Below are 18,705 nucleotides of genomic sequence, written 5' to 3' on the forward strand. Positions count from 1 at the left end.
CTTAAACAAAAACCTTAGGAGGAAATCTTCATGACATTGACTTTGGCAATAATTTATTGACTATGAAATCAAAAGCACAGACAACAAGAACAAAAATAGATAAATTGGAGTTTATAAAAATTTAAAACTTTTTGAAACAAAAGACATTGTCAAGAGAGTGAAAAGGCAGCCCAGATAATGAAAGAAAATACTAGCAAATCACATATAAAATAAAGGATTAGCATGCAGAATATAGAAAGAACTCTTACAACTCAAAAAACTAAAACAACTCACTTCAAAAATGGATGATGGACTTTAATAGACATGTTCCCCATATTTAAATGGCCAAAAGCACATGAAAAGATGCTCAGCATCACTGGTCATAAGGGAAATGTCTATTAAAACCAAAAGGTGCCCTAACCGGTTTGGCTCAGTGGATAGAGCATCGGCCTGTGGACTCAAAGGTCCCAGGTTCGATTCTGGTCAAGGGCATGTACCTTGGTTGCGGGCACATCCCCAGTGGGGAGTGTGCAGGAGGCAGCTGATTGATGTTTCTCTCTCATCGATGTTTCTAACTCTCTATCCCTCTCCCTTTCTCTCTGTAAAAAATCAATAAAATATATTTAAAAAAAAACACCAAAAGGAGATACCACTTCACACCACTAAATGGTTTTATAAAACAAATAAAAAATACCCCTAATTGGAACCCTTGTATATTCTTGTTGGAAATATTGCAGTTACTGTAAAAAAAAAATATGGTAATTCCTCAAAGAGTGAAACATAGAGAATTACCACATAGCCTAGCAACTTCACTCCTAAGTATACACCCAACAGCATTGAAAGCAGGGGTTTAAACAGATTCTTGTATCCCATGCTCATAGCATCATTATTCAAAATAGCCAAAAGATTAAAAACAACCCAAATATCCATCAAGATGGATGGACAAACAAAATGTGGTATATACATACAATGGAATATTATTCATGTTTGAAAGGAATGACATTCTTAAACATGCCACAACATGGATGAACCATGAAAACATGTTAAATGAAGTAAGCCAGACACAAAGGGATAAATATTGTATAAATCCACCTGTATGAAGTACCCAGAATAGGCAAATTCATAGATATGGAACGTGTAATAAAGTTACCACGGGCTAGGAGAAGGGAGAAATGGGGAGTTTTATTTAATACATGTGGTATTTCTGTTCAAGATGATGAAAAAATTCTGGAAATGGATAGTGGTGAGGGTTGCACAACATTGTGAATGCATTTAATGCCATTGAATTATATATTTAAAAATAGTTAAAATTTTATGTTATGTATATTTTACCACAATAAAAGCATATGAAAAAAAATCCCCAAATTTGAAAAAAAGCAAATGTCCACAAAGGAAAGGGGAAAAAAGAATTGTGGTATCTTCATACACTAGAGTACTTCTCAGTAATAACAAGCAACAATGTGGACAAACCCCAGAAATATAATACTTAACAAATGAACCCAGACAAAAAGTAAGTGTATGCTATATGACTCCATTTATATGAAGTTCTGGGAAAAGCAAAACTAATCTATAGCGACAGGAACAAGCCAGTTGTTGAGTAGGGTTGGGTGTTGTGACTGTAAGGAGTGTAAGGGAACTTTCAGGGGTGATGGAACTGTTTTATATCTGGATTGGCATTGTGATTATACAGGTGTATGTATTTGTCATGATTATTGAACTCTAACTTATAATGAAGGCGTTTATTGTTCTATTGTATCTAAATCATTCTTCAATTAAATTGATGAAAGGAAGAAAGAAAGAATAAGGAAAGGAGGGATGGAGGGAAAGTGGAAGGCAAAATTCACATAACCATAACAATAAGAATAGGGTAATACTGATACAAGCAAGGCAATTACACAGGTTGAATAAAACAGTCCAGAAACAATTCCAAATATATACAGAAATTTAGCATTTACAGAAATGGATGGCATTGAAAAGGAGAAAAAAAGAAGCAGAACAATAAGCCAGCCATGTAGTCAAAAAGTTTAATTATGAGCCTGCATCACACCAACACACAGTCCATTCCAGAAGGACTGAACACCTAAATATTCAAGGCAAAATTTTATAACTTTTAAAAGAAATTGTAGAAGAATAACTTTGATTTTAAGATTGAAGAATTTCTCAGACACATCACAGCCCCTGTAACTCTCCCATACATATATCATAAACATTAAGAAAATTGATCACATCAAAATTATAAATATCCTCCCCCAAAGACAATACATAAAGTTAAAAGGTATATACTTCATAGGCTCTCAAAAGATATTTGCTAACACGTGGAAACCAAGTTACTGTATCTAGATAACAGGGCATCCCAAGAGTCTTAGTGTAGGTTTTAGCTTGAATCACTTCAGAAGTGCAAGTGCTACTAACTTACATTAACAATATTTGAAAAGTTAAGTATTTCTGTTTCAAAGTATTGATATGTTTCTTCTTAAAATTCAACATAACCACTGTCTTGGGCCACACATTACTCTAGTTGATTTTCAAACTTCATAAAAACTTTACTCTGCTGTCCCTCAATGATAGAATTGCATTTATAGTCTCGGCTTTAAGATCCTCCAGAGATGGAGGTCTGGATGAACACACGGCAGACAGAAAACTGTCCCTTGCCTTCCTCTCTCATTGTTCCTTCAGCTCCCTGTGTGTCCTTGCCCACTGCGCCCACACTTTAATTCGACGCGGAGCTCTGCTTCATCATCTCCTTTGGAATAATTCAGTTTATTCCCATTTGCATCAGCCCTGCTTTAGCAGATTACCCCCACTACACTCCATACTTAGAATTTTCTATCTTCTTTCTTAGCAAAACTCCCTTGTCCTAGGTTACATGTCCTCCAGGCCACATGCCATGCTACTTTAGAAAGAGTAGCAATGCTAATATGTATGAATAACATAACTTATTACCTACCCCATCCACAAAGTGACAAATTAACATTTAGAATTATAGTTACCCAAAGGAAAACACTAACACTGGAAAATTTCAGATAAACTCGTAGGAAGATGGGATTTTTGGACAGGTGACTTGTCTTTTAATGTTCTTCAAATCCCCTAGGTCAGTGGTCGGCAAATTCATTAGTCAACAGAGCCAAATATCAACAGTACAACGATTGAAATTTCTTTTGAGAGCCAAATTTTTTAAACTTAAACTATACAGGTAGGTACATTGTTATTAACTTAATTAGGGTACTCCTAAGCTGGCCTTTGCTAAAAACGTCCTCAATCTGAGGGGTCGACCTCAGCGAACGTACCCCCACTTCTTCTAACGCCACTTCTTCAAAATAGAATTGCTCAGGCCGAAAACCGACTTCTGCGCATGGGCCACGAAGTTTCAATCGCACTGTACGTGCGTGCCCGCACGTGGTATTTTGTGAAAGAGCCACACTCAAGGGGCCAAAGAGCTGCATGTGGCTCGCGAGCCACGGTTTGCCGACCACTGCCCTAGGTGTTTGCTGGTGCACTGAAAGTGATATGCAGTACTCCACCCAGGGCTGGTGGTTGGTTTGTCACACAAACATGTAACCAACATGTTCTGTGCTCTGGTCTCATTTCCTATTCCAGGTCTTAGTCACTTTACAACATGGTATTTGTGCCAATTAGAGCTGAATCAAGCAATGGAAACAACCTTCTTTGGTGAGGCTTTCTCTGGAAGACAGAACTGGGAGAAGCAGTTGGTGAATGTCACATTAGGTTAACTGTGATGGACAGACAACATGGAACACCCTTTATGGGCCCTGCGCTGTCCACCCCGGGCAGTGGGCAGTGATGCAGGTGTGACTGAGGCTGCTCTTGTAAGTCGTGACTACTGAACACTGCTACTGTTTTGATGAAAAGAGCCCTGTTAATCTGCATATTAACAAAAAACAGAAAGATAGTCAAGTTACTTCTTAGAAGAAGCAAGAAAGACATTTTTCCCTTGAAACTCTGCAAGATACATCTCTGATGGAAACCCTCCCCACCCTACACACACACACACACACACACACACACACACACACATACACACACACATAAAAATGGAAAAACCAAGCGAAAAATCCCTTCATCAGAGTCTGTGGCTTGCTTTCCTCTACTCCTTGCTACACATGAGTATGTGAAAGTGCACCACACTCAGATGTGCAGCCTGATCGAGTGATAATCTCCTATAATGTGCCTCTATTTAAAGCCACAAACAGATGGAGGGTTTATGAGCAAGGCTGGTAAAAGTAAAAGCAAATGATTGTAATAGTTGTACTTTTAATAGGATTCCCCACAATCTAAAACATTATTCCTCAAGGAACAAATTGTTCTATAAAATTATGTTCCTTAGGAAGAAGACAGTCCGCCCTGACTTTGCTGAGGCAACAGAAGACTCCAGGATGCAGGGCGCTCTCAAGTCAGATCAGCATCCGGGGAGAGAGGACTCAGGGACACCATGATCCCCAAAGAAAACGCTCAGTGGAACAGGGTAAAAAGCAGAAAGACCAAGGGTAGAAAAAAAGCATATGAAAGATGTATGAGTTTTGATTGAACTTATTACCTTCTAATCCTCTACTTTGTAAAACAAGGTTTGAGAAATTTCTATGGAGTTAAGCACACAGCATGGCTTCCTTCTCTACCAGCGCAGACCAGTAACTCCAGGCCAGCAAATCTTGCTTAACAAACAGCGGAATCGCCAATGACCCAACATGAATTCATTACCATATTCCTTTTTAAGAGAAACAAAACTCACTACAATCCTATCATTAAGATGAATATACTGTAGTGATGGCTTTTGCGTAAATTATAATTAAAGCTAATCTTAATTAAAGTTATTACACCGTTTTGGAAGAACATAAACAACCCAAAGAGAGGGAAACAATGTGGTCAATAACTCACTCCAAAAATATTTTTTGCCTCCAAAGCTCTCACTGAGGGAGACATTCCTGCGTATGATACAAATGGTTCTGACATTAAGAAAAGTAAACAAGTGAGAAAAATAAAGATGGAAAAATTCTGTGGTCAGTTCACAAGTGCTTTTTTATTGTTTGAGGCAGGGTTAAAGCCTTTTATAAAGACACGGATATATGTGCCGCGAGATTGGATATGACATGGGACTAGTCTAGCTGCCCTTGCGCAGAACTCTGGCTGCCCATAATATGCCAAGGACAAAACAAAGAACTAGGGTGGGACCCAATGCAGCTAATTTAAAGCATTATCCCAATGCTGTTTTATAGATCAAAAACAAAAAAAGGTACTTGACTCTGGTTATTCATGGATCTGAGAAATAAAGGCAGGCATTCAATATCCTCCCTTAATGGTCTTGAGGATTTTAAGCTAAATATCTGATGATCAAAGGTTACATAATCTACAAGAGGGACTCCGGCCAGGCCCCATGAAAGTCATCCAAGGACTGTGTTGACTCAGTACCTGAGTCCATGTAAATGGGCTAGAACTGAGCAAACAGGTTCTTCTTGGGTGTTTCAGGGATCCTGACTCCCCAAACAGTTTAACAATAGCAATTCTAGTTATTTGGTACCTATAACTAGAAGGATTCTCTTTCAGGTTTTTCTGTCCTCAAACTAAACAAAACTGGGAGATACAATGAACACCAGGTCTAAATAGAAGCAAAAATAAATGCTGTCATGTCAGAAGCAACCAACATTTCCAGTATCTTCCAGAGCGATTTTACTGCTGTACTAATATATTAAATGACACTAAAGCCCCCCAAACAGTCTGATCATGCTTATTTTCCTTGAAACACTGGTGCTGGAATATCGTCCAAGACGCACCAGCTATGGATTTAATTTCTGAGAGGTCCTGAGAAAGATACCAAATTGAAAGGATTTGTGGCATCCATTAAAACTGATTGGTCTGGTAAACATTTTCTATAGTCTTCCCTTCTCTCTTATCTTCTGATGCACCACTTTCTTTTATCATCTTGCTACCTTGAAATAGCACCCAAAGGAACAAGCTAGCTCCAAGCACAACTATTGCCATAGATATAGTAGGAGGTATGTGTGGTTAGAAATGAATGAGTGAATGAATGAATGAGTGAATGAATGAATGAAGGAATGAGTTAATGAGTGAATGAATGAATGAATGAATGAATTAAAAATATTAAAAGTCCCTGATATACCCAGAACCTGGTGCTGGAAAAGATGCCTGACACTGCCAAGTATTCAAGGCAAGACATGGATTTAGAAATGAACAGAACAAGGTCAGTTCCATGCTTTTATAGTCAGGGATTTAGGGAAAGCTAGCTACACCAATTCAGAAAGTGTGACAACATGCAACTGGCCATACATGAATGGCCTGGCTGAGAACATACACCTTCTGCTCTCTGAAAAATTGCAAACCTGTGATAAAGATACTAAAGAATGGGGAGGGGCATGGAGAATATGAGATAAATACTTACGAGGAATAAAAGAGAGTGGGCTTCCTCAAAACGGTGACTATTTCACTAAAAAAAAAAACCCTAGGACAATGGTATCAGAGGGATCTCTACTCAGCAGGCAAGCTGAAGACAGTCTCTCTCTCAGATTACAGCCACTGAGCATGCTCAGGGAGGCCCCAGGTGTGACCTCTGCTCCCCCGTGAGCCGCGGAGGGCCAGGCAATCTATCATGGTGTTCATCCTGTCAGCCCTGGTGCATCGCCGCTGCTGCCTGTCACCCTGGTGGATGAGACCTGCTTAAGGGCAATCATGTCAATCTCTATGTGACCACTCAGTCTAAGGCAGAAAGATGATGTTGACAGGCCTGGCGAAGTCAGCAGAAGGTACCAAAAGCCGAAGTGGTAGCCTTCCCACAGAGATGCCGTGTGGGCATTGTCTTTTTTCTTCAGCTTTTTCTTTATTTCTGCTTTCCCTTTTTGCTTACTGGTAAATCCTCATGACATGGGCTAAGGCGTACAGAACTTGCCTTCAGAGCTGGTCATCCCGGATAAACCTGTTGCCCTCTGAGTTCTTCCCGTAGTAAACATAGCGACACTTCCCCAGGACACCTGCAAAGAGAAGGAGACACGTCGTTACAAACCACAGTCCAGCAGGAACTGAATAGGTACTGCAAAGCAGAACACAACACAGTCCAGATCCCACGGGTGGCAGCAGAAGGAGTAAGTCCCACAGGGAAGGACCCTCCCTTCTTGTCCTCACCATTGACATTCAAATGAAATGTCAGCAGAGCACAGGTGCCCAGAATATCTTGGTTTCCCCCATTTTAGAGACTTTTCTAGTTTGGCCAATTACTCCTCAAAAGAAAGATAACCCTCTCCTCTCTCCAGGTTCTCTTAGCAGTTTCTAAAAATGGAAAATTAAGAATTTAAAGATGAGCCCAGCCCAAGCAAAAGATGTGGCACAGTCTTTCCTGAGTGTGACTCTTTTCAGTCCTCTGTCATGAGTCAATATTATTACCTTCCTAGAAGGACCTTCCAGCTCCCAGGAGGCATCAAGCACTTAAGGGGATGAGTAAGGAAGAGGGTGGTGCTGACCACATGCCACATGGAAAGTCACAAGAGCCTGGACGTTAAAGGCTCCTTCTCACAGGCTGAACTGTAGTCTCAGGTAGGAATACATTTGATTTTATTTTTTAAAAAATATATTTTTATTGATTTCGGAGAGGAAGGGAGAGGGAGAGAGAGAGAAACATCAATGATGAGAGAGAAGCATTGATCGGCTGCCTCCTGCACACCCCCACACTGGGGATAGAGCTCGAAACCCAGGCATGTGCCCTTGACGGGAGTCAAACCCGGGGCCCTTCAGTCCTCAGGCCAACACTCTATCCACTGAGCCAAACCAGCTAGGCATGATTTTCATTTTCAGTTTTATTTTAAATAATTGTATAGCTCCATATACAGCTTTCCTTTCACTCAAGGAAGTTATGGGAGGATTTAACTATGAAAAATACCCTTAGAATAAGTTCAAACCTTTTAATCGACTCAATATTTCTTTTAAATATCCACAAGAAATCACCTACCATAGTTATTATAAAAGCTTTGTAGGATTATTAATGAAAAATAAGTTTTTCCAAGAAAATATTTAAACTACAATTTGATTTTTGCCACCTTGTTTTTTCTTCTACTTTTAGAAAAACTTAAAAATCAGCTCCACAGCTGTCTTGTTACTAATAGCACTTGAGTCACCAGAAAAAAAAACAACAACAAGGAAATGTCCATAAAACATTAATTCATGAGCCACAAATCAGCCTATAAAAATAGCTACCTACCTATATGTATGATTTTTCCCATCAGTGTGGGAGTAGGAAACCAACAATCACCAGCTATTTTTCATTTGGGATAAATTAGCATTTGAAATTATCCAGGTCCTTCACATCACAAGTTCTAACTAGTAAATATTTGGTGTTTGTATAAGAGATATTTCTCCATTGCAGAACTTTAAATCTTCTTCTTAATTAAGGATTAAAAAATGACTCCGAAACTTTTAAGGACAGGGCAGATGCTCCTAGGTTTGAATGACTTGGGACAAAGCTGGGAATTGCTGGGGTCACAGAATCTGAGAGTTGGTGAGAGCATGATACTCTCCCATGGCCTCCAAACTGGTCTTGGTGATGCTCTCATTCCTTCTACTTTTTACCACATTCCCATGAGCAAGTTTGCTGTGGCCCACACTTCCCCCTTGGCCACACTTTCTTCTCAGCTTCCTATCCCCAATTTCTGTTTTTCAGTTTGGGTCCGGTGCCTGGAAACACTGAGCTTGGATCAAACCTCCCTGAATCCTTTCTTCAGGCCCAGATGATTCTTTTAGCTATTGCCATTGAGCTCTTCTCTTTATTGGGCTTAACTGTGTAACACCTCGGGTGGGACTGACATTGTTCCCAATGCCCAGACCTGTCTGTGGGCTTGGCTGGTTAGAATCTGTTCCAGGAATAGCATCCCCTACAGGCCTGGGTGGGAGTATCTCAGATGTTTCTGAAAATCCACAAGGGGCTTCCTTAAACATAATTGACTCAAATTCACCCATGAAGAATCTGGAAGAATGAGGCGGAGAGATGTGAATATCTCTCTACAGCACCAGGAAAGCATGCATTTTTATACAAAAAAAGAAAAAATGGATAGGGTTGTCAGATATCATAAAGAGCACAGTCTTGCTCTTGAGTAAAAGAATGCAAGGCAGACACACACACACCACACTCCAGTGGGTGTATTCATTCCCTCCTGCAAACTTCCCAGCACATTCAGATTGGATTTCTTTCCTCTGCCCTCTCCCCATGGTAAACCCCAGCTCCGGATCTGGCCTAGATGAAACCTGGGCCTCAGATGCCATCCAGGAAATAGGCTGTTACCCCTGGAACACGGGCCCTGACGTAGAGGAAGGTGACATGTTCTGAGCCATGTTCCCCAGTCCTTCTCTCTGGTTGGCATTGATAAAAGTCCTGTTTTAGGGGCTGCTTTGGGCCTGGAAGCAAGACGGTTTATAGGCATCCTGGTGAGAGAGGCTGCCTGATGAATGCAGGAGACGCAGGGAGGTGTCAGAGCTTGGAAAACGAGGCAAGGACATGAGGTATTAATATTGTCAATGATCTCTTGACGGGAAAACAGATACCACACTCACTGTCAGATTTAAATAGACACCAAGTGCATTAATGACAAAAGGGCAGACTTCAAACAAAGGGGCTGTGTGGCAGGGAGCAGGGCTGGTCTCTGTGCGGGCAATGCCCTGATCTGAACAGACACTGTCAGGGCAGGAGACAGGCCCAGGATTGTGTGTGGTGACAGAAAACAGAGATGCTGACAGAGATACCAGGGCCATATTATGCCAAGGATATTCTAACGCTGTCTGCGGCTCTAACAAAAGCTGACATCACTCCCTATCACTGGGGTCTCCTCCACCCGCTCCTGCAGACTTTCTCCCCAGACGTCTTTACAAAACTCGCCGTGGCTGTAAAGGTCCTGGCAGCCCTTTCTGTGACAGCGCTGGGGTTAAGGGGCCTACAGATGACCTCAGTCCATAAATCTGGACTTTGCAGGAGGAGCCCGCTCATCCCCCGATACCTTGGCTACTGAGGGTGATCAGAGTGCCAACATGTGAGGAGCTGTCACCTTGAATAACATCCTTAAAGGGAAGCCACTCAGTCTGTGGGCTGCCCCAGGACAGCACAGGGACCGTCCAGCAGCGGAAAATTAAATCCAGCTGCCCTGCTGGTGCTCCTCTGGGAAGAGAGGTGGTCCGGCCAGTGACAGTCCAAATCAGGCTGAAATTTTTAAACTTGAACCGCCTACAATTACACAAGTGTCGTCTCCACTGAGACTCCTATCTGACCGAGCTCACAGTTGGAAGTGATTACCCCCCAAATGGAACTTTTGTGCTAAATAAATTAATAAATGAAATTAACAAAGAATAAAATAAAGCCACAGCCCCATAGGTGGCCATAGCACTTTATTTATCACGAAGGTTCTTTGTAACAGGAGGGTTTGCTCAGAAGTTAAGGCAAGTGGTGGCGTGTGACTTTCCTGCTCTCCCCATGGCCCCTCCTCCTGTCACGATAACTGCCTTAAACTGTGACAATTACCGAGGGAACACATTGCTGGCAGAGGCATTTTGTTGGGGAGGCCCGCAGGCTGGGACTCAGTAGGAGGTGGTCACTACCGTGGTGGTGACTCAGTAGGCGGGGGTCTCCCTGTGCATCTCCAATGCATCCGCTTGGTTCTATCTCCTCGAACTCCTGTGTCTGGGGACTGGAGGGGGAACAACATTCAGTGGCATATGAAGTGTTTTCCGTTCTCTGGAGAGACATTGATTGGCTATAATAAGTGAAGCAAACTTGCCATGCATCAGGCCGGCCTGTAGCCATCGGCGTGTGGTTCCTTTCCGGGGGCCCTAAAAAAATGACAGTGTGTTGTCCCCTGGGAAATCCTCTCCTGCCAAATGAGACTCCTAATTTTTCTTAAGTAGCCAGCTCCGCCATCGCCATAACTTCTCACAACTATAATTATGGGGGGAAATGTTTGGGGAAGAATCCGCTTTAAAGAGGTCCTTTATCTTTTAAATGTTTCCCCCTCTGGAATGAATGTTCTAATTATGCAGGTTAAGTTATGACCTTGGAGCTGCCTTTCTCCTTGGCTGCAAGGCTGCGAGGGCAGGAATGGTTCTGGAGACACTGCTGGGGAGAACCCCGAGTGTGCGGGGTCGGGGGGAGGAGGGGTGTCCTGGCCCAGGCATGCAGAGTCCAGCAAAGACCCAGGGCTCCCTGGCCTCCTAGAGGGCCTTGCACCTCCAGTTGCTAAGAAGAGGTGGAGGCCATCTACAGTTAGACCCAGCTCTGCCCCAACAGTCATGTGGTCATGTCCCCCTCCCTTTTCTTCACTGGGCTGGTTTCCCCATTTGTAAAGTGAGGGCTAAGGGCCAGCTAATCTCTGAGGTTCATTTTAGCTTGGAAGTAGAAGAATTAATATTTCCCAGTTCCTCCCTTATGAAGATGAGGATGGCAGGGCCGATCTTGCCTGATGTAGCAGGCATATCCAATGGTGAGTTCATCAGAAATTCCATTTGGACTAAATCAGCTCTTGAAACCCATCAGGCCAGAGTCCCATAACGTATAGAAGGGGAGCACTGCTGGATCTCAAAACCCCCAACAAAAGAACACCCACCAACTTTTTGCAGTGCATTTCATGCTCCGAGCTGGGAAGAGCTTGCCACTACCTAGCCTGTGTCTCACTAGCTTTGACTCAAATCTCCTAATTCCACAGTCAACAGAACTAAGACTAAATATCAGATTTAGTGGTTTATCATGTGCATGTTAGTTGTGACAAAATAATAGTCTTTATTCATCTATATATATAAAAGCCTAAGCGACTGAACGACCGAACGACCAGTCGACAGGTCGCTATGACACACACTGACCACCAGGGGGCAGACGCTCAATGCAGGAGTTGGGTGCTAGATGCTGGGCTCACTGCTGGCGAGCCTCTCCCGCCTCCATGGCAGTGCTACTGAGCAGTAGCAGCAGCAGCAGCACCTGGCCCCGGCTGCCTGCCACTTGCAGCATTACTACATCCCTCGAAACCAGCAGTCCAACTTCCCCCAAGGGTCTCGGATTGTAAGAGGGTGCAGGCCAGGCTGAGGGACCCCACTGGTGCACGAATCCATGAATTGGGCCTCTAGTACAAATATATACACTTATTTGATGATGCAGTATAGGTTGGGTCAATAAATCTCTATCAGTAAAATAAAATATCAATTTTATTAACCTTATTAATGTTAGCTTTGGTATTCACCATTTTAAATGCTATTCTCAATGCTTGTAAGAGTAGCTGTGTAATGACAAGCAGGTTTTACTCTGTTTGTGATGGTAGTAGTTATAATCAGCAAGTTATATAGGGCAAGGGACTGAGGGCTGCTCACAGATGGATGCTTGTTCTTTAATCTGCAAGAGTGAAGGAAGGAGCTAGACTCTTCACGGCCTCTGAAAAAGTGATGGCAGTGTTAGGAAGAGGTGGGTGGGTCCATTGGCAGAGAGGGAAGGAGTATCCGGAAAATCTTTCTGGTCCCTTATGGAACGTTCTAGAATAGTAGTCCTCAACCTGTTTTTGGCCATGCCCCATTTAAGCATCTCTAAAATCCAGATGCCCCACCCCTGTGACATATAATTCTTATTGTTCAAATGTGAACTCCTATTCATGTGGAGGAAGACATAAAGGCCATTACCTTGATCTAAACAAGCTTCCAAAGAACATGGCATCCATGAAAGAGAGAAATAAAAGAATGAAAGGACAGTTGAAGTACTGAATAAGAAATCACTAAGAAACTGTTAAAAAATAATAGTAATATGAAGTGATATGAAAAAATAGCAAATAAAGTTTCAAAACATATAATAGAGAACTGAAATGCATAAATATGTCACAATATATATTTATATACTGTATATGAGGCCCCTAGAACCATAAGAAATGCAAAAAATTCACTGTTAATAACTCATGCTCAAATTGCCCCCCTTAAAAATCAAATTGCCCCCCCCCCGTGGGGCCTGTGCCCACGTTGGGAACCACTGTTCTATGCTTCCAGGTGACACTACACATCCCCATTGGCAGTCACCTCTACAATACTCACTCCTGCCCAGTTTCTAATAATACCCAGTGGCCTGAAACAGTATTCATACAGAGGATGTATCCAGTGAATATTTGTAGACTAGATACATTAATATCATTAAAATGATCATCCATATACAATGTAAACAAAATCCACTATGTTAGGAATTTCAATTGTCGAACATTCATACTTTAATCTCTGGTAGGAGTACAGATGTTTGAAATGCTTTAAAAACACATCCAGATGAAATGGTTGCCTTACTAAAGAAGGAGGCAAAGTAAGAGAAGGCAGCAGCTTCAGTTGCTAAACACGGGTGTTGTTTTTATGCTGAACACTTTTCTCCCAGGAAAACGAAGTGATCGCTCCGTCCGCTGAAGGAGAGAAGTGCACTGAACGCTACCATCCAGCCCGAAGAGCTGTCCACATCGTCCACAGGAAAGGACAGTCCCCGGAAAGCACACTCCTAGCTCTTTGTTGTGTGCAGCTGTGAGTGAGCTGGGGCCTGGGAGGAATAAACACCTATGTTTTACAATCCGGGGAAGCGGCTGGAGCAGTACCCCGAGGTCAGCCGTGTGATGAGCTATCAGCTCGCTGTGGATACCACACGGGATTTAGCAGAGCCTGCGGAGTTACAGGCGCCCCGCGCACATCCTGCTTCAGTGTAAGCTACTTAAATACTAAGGCAAAATGAAAAGAAGAGAGATGTTGAAAGGTCTTAAAGGAAGGGGTTGCTTGGAAGCAGATTTTGTGCCCGGAGAGCCACATCCATACTCCATGCTAGGCCCATCTGAGCATAAAAGGGGGACAGACTCTTGTCCTGACCCCCCCCCCCCCGCCCCAGGGGAGGGTAGAGAAGGCACAGGAGAAAGTGACACTTCCTTCCCACACTAGCTGAGTGGGAGTTCAGGCAAGTGTCTCAGTTTATGACCTGAATCTTGGGTTGGAATGGGATGTCATGGTCACAAAATGCTTGCTAACCCCCAAAATGTCTTCTCCACAGACCAGGGGCACACTGTCCTTGCTGAATCCTTCAGTGACCCCTCACACAGTGCTGCCTAAACGATGCTCCCTAGTCTTGCAAATGTGTACGCTCCCTCAAACTCTTCTCCTTCCTTATACAAAACAACCCATGAAGACCAGGCAGCGAAATAAGCCAGTCAGAGAAAGATAAGTATCACAGGATCTCACCCATATGAAATCTAATGAACAAAATAAACTGATGAACAAAATAGATCCAGAGACACAGAAGCATAGAACAGACTGATGAATCTCAGAGGGAAGGCAGGGGATGAGGAAGTGGAGGGGGGGTGGGGGAGAGATTTATGGGAAACTTATATGCATATATGCATAGCCCATGGACACAGACAATAGTGTAGCGAAGGCCTAGGAGGGGTGGGTGTGGGATGGAGGGAGTCAATGGGTAAAGAAAAGGGGGATGTCTGCAATACTTTCAACAATAAAGATACATTAAAAAAAAGGGTGTCCAGGCCCCGCCGGGCTGACCCTGATAGTGTGCAGTGGTGGACATTTGAATTCTGCCATTTGACCCAAGGGATGCTTTGGCTTGAGGCTTATGAATATAAACATGTAAACCAGCCTAGTAATTTTTCTTTCAACAAGCATTAACTATTCAGAGCAAGCCCCATTTAACCAATTCATTCCTTAATTTTTATTTATTTTTCTACACCTCTCCTGTTCCCTCTTTTACCTTTCCCCACCCCCCTTTCCCTCTGGTAATCACCATACTGTTGTCTGTGTCTATGTACTTCCTTAATTTTAAAATCAATCAAACCATATTCTATTTTTAACCTTTTCATTTTTATTTTATTGAAGTTCTTTTTGACGGAATCAATTCTTTCCCATGTAATTTGTACATTAAGGTTAAAGTCCAGAGTCAGCATTTGCCAAATATCAAGTTTCACAGATTGTCTTCTAAGTCTCTTGGAGCACGTAGTTTATAAAGTCACATTTCCTTAAAGAAAACTTTGCAGATCTAAATTGTGATGGGAAGACTTGCGTCCTCCATTAAAGTTTAGTCAACACCTTTTATTGTGTGTAATTTTAGCTCATTTCGATTTTATTTTGCTTTTATTATTTCTACCAAGGCGATTTCCTTCCTGGGAATTTGTGCAGTTTTCAGTATGCCAACAAGATACGAATCTTGGTCAGTTTTACTTGCTGCCAGTTTTATTTCAGGTTGATTATGTTTACCAGCAATATTTATCCTAAATTAAAGTAAATGATAATTTTTATTCATTTCTCAGCACAAAGAGTATGCAGGACAAAGATTAATACTCCAGACCCATGGGGTTATGACATGCTGCTTTCTACCAAGCACCAGTCAAAAACACACAGTATGGGCCACCCAATCGAGGGTGAGAAAGCGTCCATATATTGAAAGAAAGATAAAAACAAACGCCAGGCAGCATAGCCCTTTGAGAAGAGGGCATTGGGCCCCAGTGCTCCGACCCCTGCAGTGAGGCCTGGTGGCAGGTTAAACTTCCCACCGAGACAGAACAGATTATGAAGGCGGCCGGGACAAATGCTGGGCTTTGTCAAGTCTCACCAGCGTGTTTGTAGGGAAGGAAACGCAGAAGGAAGCCGTCAGCAGGGAAAGGGTCTTGGCAGCATCTGTACTGAGGGTGATAGGAACACGGGGCCCAGAAGCCGGCCTCCAGCCCGGGGACGGCTGCACAAACGGCCAGGTGAGTGGGCAGACAAGGTGACGTGACAAGCCAGAGCCCGTGGAAATCACTCCGGGCTCTCAGGGCCGCTGAAATGAGGCTTGTCATCTTCAGAAGAAGAGAAGAAGGTAGGAAAGGCAGGAGAGGAGAAAAAAGGCAGGGCAAGGTTTTCCCTCAATAATGTTAGTGGAAAATGTAAAAGCCGGTCCAAGTCTGAGATGGAATTTCCCCTCTGAGTGCATCCTTAGTAACCAGCTCCACGGTTCCACCTGGAGCCCCTGGTCCCCACATTCAGATTGCCGATGCCATGGCCCTGCCCAGAACTGACCTGGCCATTCTAAGTCCTCGCCTCATCGAGGAAATATTAGGCTGACAGTTTTCAAAGTTATCTGGCAGCGGATGTTTGCATTGTGTGAACCCTGGAAAGGAGAAAGTCAACATGCTTTTTCCTCAGATGTCAATGCTTTAAAAATATTTTTTTGTATTGGGGGTAGCGCTGGTAGGCAGAGACTGATGGGAAAGCATCCGGGTCTGAGGTGGGCTCACTTGTTCCCCTTTTGGAACATCACTAATATGAGTGGCTCTTACATACTGTGTTTCAATCAAATAGGAACATGTATGTAACAGAGAACACACGCCATAGTAAATATCTCCTGGCTCCAACAACATGCCCCCCAAAGAAAACACTGCTGACTCTTCTTCGCAATCCCAATTTTGCTTTTCCTTCTCCGGTTACAGGTTTGTGCCATCTTAAAATGAAGCCAGAAACAGTTTGTACTCTGACTTCGTAAACAATGATTTACTTATACAGTCCTGTAAAGATACGTTGTGATTTTGCTGCACACAGAATGGGACATTTTCTTTAGAAGCATTTCCTTACCTACATTGAACAAGTCTCTCTGAGACAGAATTTAAAGAACTTCATTTTGGGTTAGTTCTACATTTTATAGAGGAGGAAAATGAGGTTCCAAGTGACTTCCTGAAGGTCACAGTCCCAGACCCGACACCACCCAACTTTTGCTTCCTAGTCCAGCTAGTGTTTCTGAATTCCAGGATACGGCCTGCGGGACAAGATGTCAAAGAGCATCAACACCCGGACTTAAGCTGACTCTTGCCTACTTTCCAGGGAGAAACTTGAATCTTCAAGGCCTGTTTGGTGTGAGCGTGTTTGACATGGGGTTTGATGGGCTAGAGAGGATTCCAAAGTGCATGCCAAGACGGATGCAAATCAGGTAAGGTAGCTGGACTCCCTTCAGTGCAGCTCACTGATGGAGGTCACCTAAACCAGGCTGTCAGTCAAATGGGCAATGTTCAGGTGGTATGGCTTCAGTTTTCCCTCTCAGTTTCTGACCGAGGGACTCAGAGATCTTTCAGACAGGAGAGGAAAGAACGAAGGAAAAAGTTCACCCCTCCACTGCCTCCACTCTTCCCCCCATTCATCTCCACATTCATCTTTTCCTCCTTCCCTCTGAAGTCTGAAGTCAGGAGCATTGCCACTAGAGGGCAGCATGAATTTAGGAAAAACAGCAGCTTTCTTTAAAAACAAAATGATTGCAACTACTCAGGAGGACCTTTAAAGCCACACTGTGCTTTTGGTCACCAATTACAGGTTCCATAATGATCAATATGTCATGTTTGTTCAGTCTGTGCTGAGGGCTTTCTGGGAATGGGGCTCCCAGATGCCCCACCTTTTGGATTCATCTGGCCTCGATTTCAGGGCCTGATTTTCTTTACCATCAACTGCTCTAATTAATCTTCCAGGCTCAGGGGTTGGGGAATTTTTGCGTATCACCTGCATAAATGTAAAGAAGCATGCAAACTAATAAACAAAGAGAGATCCCTGCATTTCTTAAAGAAAGATCATTTTTCCTGTGGAAGACCAAAAAGAAGTGTGCCACCCATGGGAGTTTCCAATCATCATTTGATAAGCAAAAAACATAAAAATTAAGTTAAATTAAATTAAAAAGTGGTTCAATAAAGTATTCAAGAGGTGTGTTTCATCCACACAAATCACAGCTACTTCCTTTCTTTAAAAAAATATTTTATTGATCTTTTACAGAGAAGAAGGGAGAGGGATAGAGAGCTAGAAACATCGATGAGAGAGAAACATCAATCAGCTGCCTCCTGCACACCCTCTACTGGGGATGTGCCCACAACCAAGGTACATGCCCTTGACCGGAATCGAACCTGGGACCCTTCAGTCCTCAGGCTGACTCCACTGAGCCAAACCAGTTAGGGCGCTACTTCCTTTTTAAGCCCTCCCTGCCCAAACCTACCCAGCCATTGCCTGCCCTCAAGAGTATCTGGCCCAGATTAGTCAGAAAAGAGACAGAAGCCACTCAAATGAAGATAAAATGATAATTCCAGCTTCTGCTCAGTCATTTGGTCACCATCATTGGTCTTTGGCACATGAGCCAGCGAGTATTTTCATGCCAAGAACAAGTGATCACCTTCCTTTAGGAGTATATCATTATCATTATTTTAAAAACAGTAATAAAGGTTTGATAATCCAGGGAATGGCATTTTAAATTAGAACTCCTAGAATTAAATTAAAAGAGTGGATTCAATCAGAGAAGGGAGTAAACAAAATGGGAGCTACTGGACTTGGGAAACCAGAGCCGAGTCCAGGTGTGTCTCTCCACCTCACCTGGGAGACCTCCCAAGTGGTCAGTGAAGCAAGTGTAAAATGGGTCTCACACACTTTCTTCCTTTCTGTAAGAGTCATGTGATTGACCTGCCACAAGGAATGTTGGGTTCCAGTTAATGAAATTAAGTCATGTTTACCTTGAAACCTTTTGGAGTCTTCATTCACACATGCAACATTATGTGAAACCAAAGTCAATCTCATTGTCTTACTAGATACAGCATAGTGACCACAGCTGAGTGTTTCTCTGAGTGTTTATATTGAGGCTGATAGAGCTGGGAAGCGTAGCTGGGGTGGGAACTACCTCAAGGTCGTAGGGTATTCTTTCTACGTAGGCTCCAAAAGGGTAGAGGTGACAGC

At 42.9% G+C, this 18,705-nt stretch overlaps 1 protein-coding gene and 1 pseudogene across 1 annotated transcript in view; one reads left to right on the top strand and one right to left on the bottom strand.

The window, feature by feature from the left end:
* Positions 1–6,897: 6,897 nt before the first annotated feature.
* The window catches only part of LRMDA (leucine rich melanocyte differentiation associated), a 979,651-nt gene continuing 967,843 nt past the window's right edge, over positions 6,898–18,705 (bottom strand). The window contains 1 exon segment of the mRNA XM_023755143.1: positions 6,898–6,977. Coding sequence (XP_023610911.1) covers positions 6,898–6,977 — 80 coding nt within the window.
* Positions 15,560–18,705, top strand: part of LOC102424610 — a 119,931-nt pseudogene continuing 116,785 nt past the window's right edge.

This window comes from Myotis lucifugus, unplaced genomic scaffold, assembly GCF_000147115.1.
Source record: "Myotis lucifugus unplaced genomic scaffold, Myoluc2.0 scaffold_69, whole genome shotgun sequence".
NCBI classification, from domain to species: Eukaryota; Metazoa; Chordata; class Mammalia; order Chiroptera; family Vespertilionidae; genus Myotis; species Myotis lucifugus.